The following is a 3526-nucleotide window of genomic DNA, read 5'->3' as shown; positions in this document are numbered from 1 at the left end:
ACAGAAAACATACGGGAGTAGGGAGAAAGAGAGCTGTGAGCTGAGAGCTCTAGAGAGATCGAGAGAGCGAGACGAGAGAGTAGAGAGACTGAGTAGAGAGATGAGAGAGCACGCGATGAGAGAGAGAGAGAGAGAGAGAGAGAGAGAGAGAGAGAGAGAGACACCCCCCTAGAGACTAGCTCGGAGACCCGGCCCCCGGCCTGAGAGAAGGAGAGAGAGTGAGGTAGTGAGGGAGTGTTTTAAAGCCAGCAGGAGGCATGATGTCCTACATTAAGCAACCCCATTACTCCGTGAACGGGTTAACGCTGTCCGGCCCGGGCATGGATCTGCTCCACTCCGCCGTTGGATACCCCAGTGAGTACCTTTAACTTGTTTTGTTTTTAAATACTTCAAATATGTCGTTAAATTGTAGTTTTCTTCTTTTTTTTAAAGTGTATTTTCTAATACAGAAACTGAAAAAAAAATGACAATCTTTTTTGTATATCTTGTGCGTAAAAGAACACATTCTCTTGTATTTAAAATTTTTTTTTTACAAGTAAGGTTATGAGTATGAATACATGTCTCTGATTCTTCATCCATCGGAACATGTGTTCACTTGACCTATAAATGCAACGGATTACAGAGTCAAAAGACAATAAGAAAAACGTGTGAAAGGAAACGCAGCTTGTTCTCACACCGACTTAACTTTAAACCAGTCTCCAATCTGTTGCTCTTATCGTGTACTAACCTATTTACTTAAGGATGAGCATTGTATTTTATTTGGTGCCATAATGTAGTTTCTATGAATGAACACTTCTTATATTGTTCGGATGGATCAGCATCTGTCACCTCCGAGAAGAAGAAGAAGAAGGAGAGACTTTGAGTAAAGGGACGCCGAGGTTTGGCACCGATGGCAGAAGGCGTGAGATAAAGCTTGGCCTTCTTCTAGCAGATTAGATTTTACATTTAAAATATGTATGGTTTTGGAGTCACTTTCGTTTCTTTGTTTTGCATATTTCGATTCAAACGGTCTCGGTTATGAAGCTATAACCACAACACCTTCTATAAATGTTCACGAAACCTGGTAAAATACACAAAACATCTTTGACTAACACTCAGTTTCTTCTAATACGACACGAGTTGCCATTATAATCCCACAAAAAAACATTTAATTATATTAAACTTCACCCGGTTAATTTCTAGACGTGTTCTGTAACATAATATAAATTAAAAATGACATTTTAAGCTATTTATAAAATAAAGAACCGGACTGTAGTTAAGTTTTATTCCTGCAAATTTAAGAGAAATAACTCTGATTATTTTACTTTTACATTTTTCGTATTCAAATAGCCTTTTAAATGTACTCAAGGGATTTTAATAGCAATGCGAGCACTATTTCCAATCTATTGACCCTGTTCATGTGTTTTACTTCTGAGTTAAACCTGCTGTGAACCAACACAGACAAAGCAATGTTATTTAAAATAAAAAAACAACCGAAGAATAATAATAAAAATAATAATAATAATAATGTTTTTCGTTTTTTGGTTTTTTTCTAGACACACCGCGCAAACAGCGTCGAGAGCGCACCACCTTCACGCGCGCACAGCTGGATATCCTCGAGGCTCTGTTCTCCAAAACGCGCTACCCGGACATCTTCATGCGCGAGGAGGTGGCCCTCAAGATCAACCTGCCGGAGTCCCGAGTCCAGGTAAATATTTAAAGAAATACAAAGTAAATGTACTCAAGTATAGTTATTTTTAAATGTTGAGGTACTTGTACTTGAGTGTAAATAAGTTATGCTTCTTTATACTTCTGCTTCAAAACAGTTTGAAGGCAAATATTGCACTTGTTTCCTCTTTTTCATTTATTTTACTTTACAGATGCAGATATAAGCTATTACAAAATGTTATTAAAAAAGGTTAAACATCCAGCAGTAGAATATGAAATACCTAAAATAAGCTCCACCTTAACCAGCTGTGATGAACACATTAATGCATCAATAATAATACACAGTAATGTAATATGTGATTCTGCACTGGGCCACCAAGTACTTTTACTTTTGGAACATCAAGTATTTTGATGCCAATGTACTTTTACTTATTTAAGATTTTGAATGCAGTACTTATACCTGTAACAGAGTATTTTTAAGATTTAGTACTGCTACATTTGGTTAAATAAAAGATCTTCCTCAACCTCTGTTTACAATGACGTTTAATGTATGTGTCCTCTTTTGATGGATGTCTTTTATAACAGAAAATGTCTGTATGAAAGCTTATTTTCTCACAATAGCAGCTTTCTCTTTTTTCATAAAGTAGTCATTTTATAATTCATATTTAATATAATATATTGATAAATGTCTTTTATAATAACTTTAAAGCACAGAACATGCCTGTGTAAGAGGTTATTTTCTCACAATAGCAGCTCCTATAGTCTTTTATCATAAAGTAGTCATATTTAATAATCAACCTCCTCTCTGATGCCATCCCTCCAGGTTTGGTTCAAGAACCGCCGTGCAAAGTGCCGCCAGCAGCAGCAGCAGAGCACCGGTCAGTCCAAACCGCGGCCCCCTAAGAAGAAGGCGTCTCCGGCCCGCGACAACCACTCTGAGGCCAGCGTCAACGCCCCCAACGGGTCCTACAGCCCCCAGCCGCCTCCACCCGGCACCTCCATCACGCCCAGCTCCAGCGCTGCCAGTGCCACGGTGTCCATCTGGAGCCCGGCGTCCATCTCCCCGCTGCCGGACCCCCTGTCTGTGTCCGGGACCCCCTGCATGCAGCGCACCGCCACCTACCCCATGGCCTACAGCCAGGCGCCGGCCTACAGCCAGAGCTACGCAGGCTCCTCTTCCTACTTCACGGGCCTGGACTGCAGCTCCTACCTGTCCCCGATGCACCCCCAGCTGTCGGGCACCGGAGGAGCCCTGAGCCCCATCACGGCCTCCTCCATGGGGGGTCCTCTCAGCCAGTCTCCAGCCTCACTCTCCTCCCAAGGGTACACGGCCGCATCACTGGGCTTCGGAGCCGTCGACTGTCTAGACTACAAGGACCAAGCTGCCTGGAAGCTCAATTTCAATGCCACTGACTGTCTGGACTACAAAGACCAGAACTCCTGGAAGTTCCAGGTCTTGTAAAATGTGGAAGAAGTGGGTCAATGGGGAGGGAAAGGGGGGTTAGAGGAAGTGAGTTTTAGGAAATGGAAGAGATCTTTGGACACAGAAATCAATGAATCAGCTGAAATAAATCATTTTGTGTGGAAGGAAACTGATCTGCTGATGCTCCGCTTGGTGATTGTAACAAAGAGATCACAGTGTAGGTTTAAGCGACATAGAAATCAGCCTTGAAATCATTGAGCGGCTGTGTAAAAGGAGAACAAACTTCCTATTTTTTGTACAATAAAATCAAATTAGTGACAACAGATTTCATTGTCCAGCTCTGTGGTATTGTGATGATTAAGATACAGTTTGTTACTGATGAGAGTTTAAAGTGAAATGCATTAGCAAAGGTGGATACTCCTCACATGCTGAATGCTTTCGGTTGATTACTCAATC

General features: G+C 41.5%; 1 protein-coding gene across 1 annotated transcript; it reads left to right on the top strand.

The window, feature by feature from the left end:
• Nucleotides 1-257: 257 nt before the first annotated feature.
• LOC117470069 (homeobox protein otx5-A-like) lies at nt 258-3109 on the top strand. The gene is made up of 3 exons (XM_034114592.1): nt 258-354; nt 1536-1687; nt 2471-3109. Exons 1-3 carry the CDS (start codon nt 258-260, stop codon nt 3107-3109), a joined length of 888 nt encoding a protein of 295 aa, XP_033970483.1.
• Nucleotides 3110-3526: the final 417 nt, after the last annotated feature.

This window comes from Trematomus bernacchii, unplaced genomic scaffold (genome assembly GCF_902827165.1).
Source record: "Trematomus bernacchii unplaced genomic scaffold, fTreBer1.1, whole genome shotgun sequence".
In the NCBI taxonomy this organism is placed as follows: Eukaryota; Metazoa; Chordata; class Actinopteri; order Perciformes; family Nototheniidae; genus Trematomus; species Trematomus bernacchii.
This window is presented reverse-complemented; position numbering and strand designations above follow the sequence as displayed.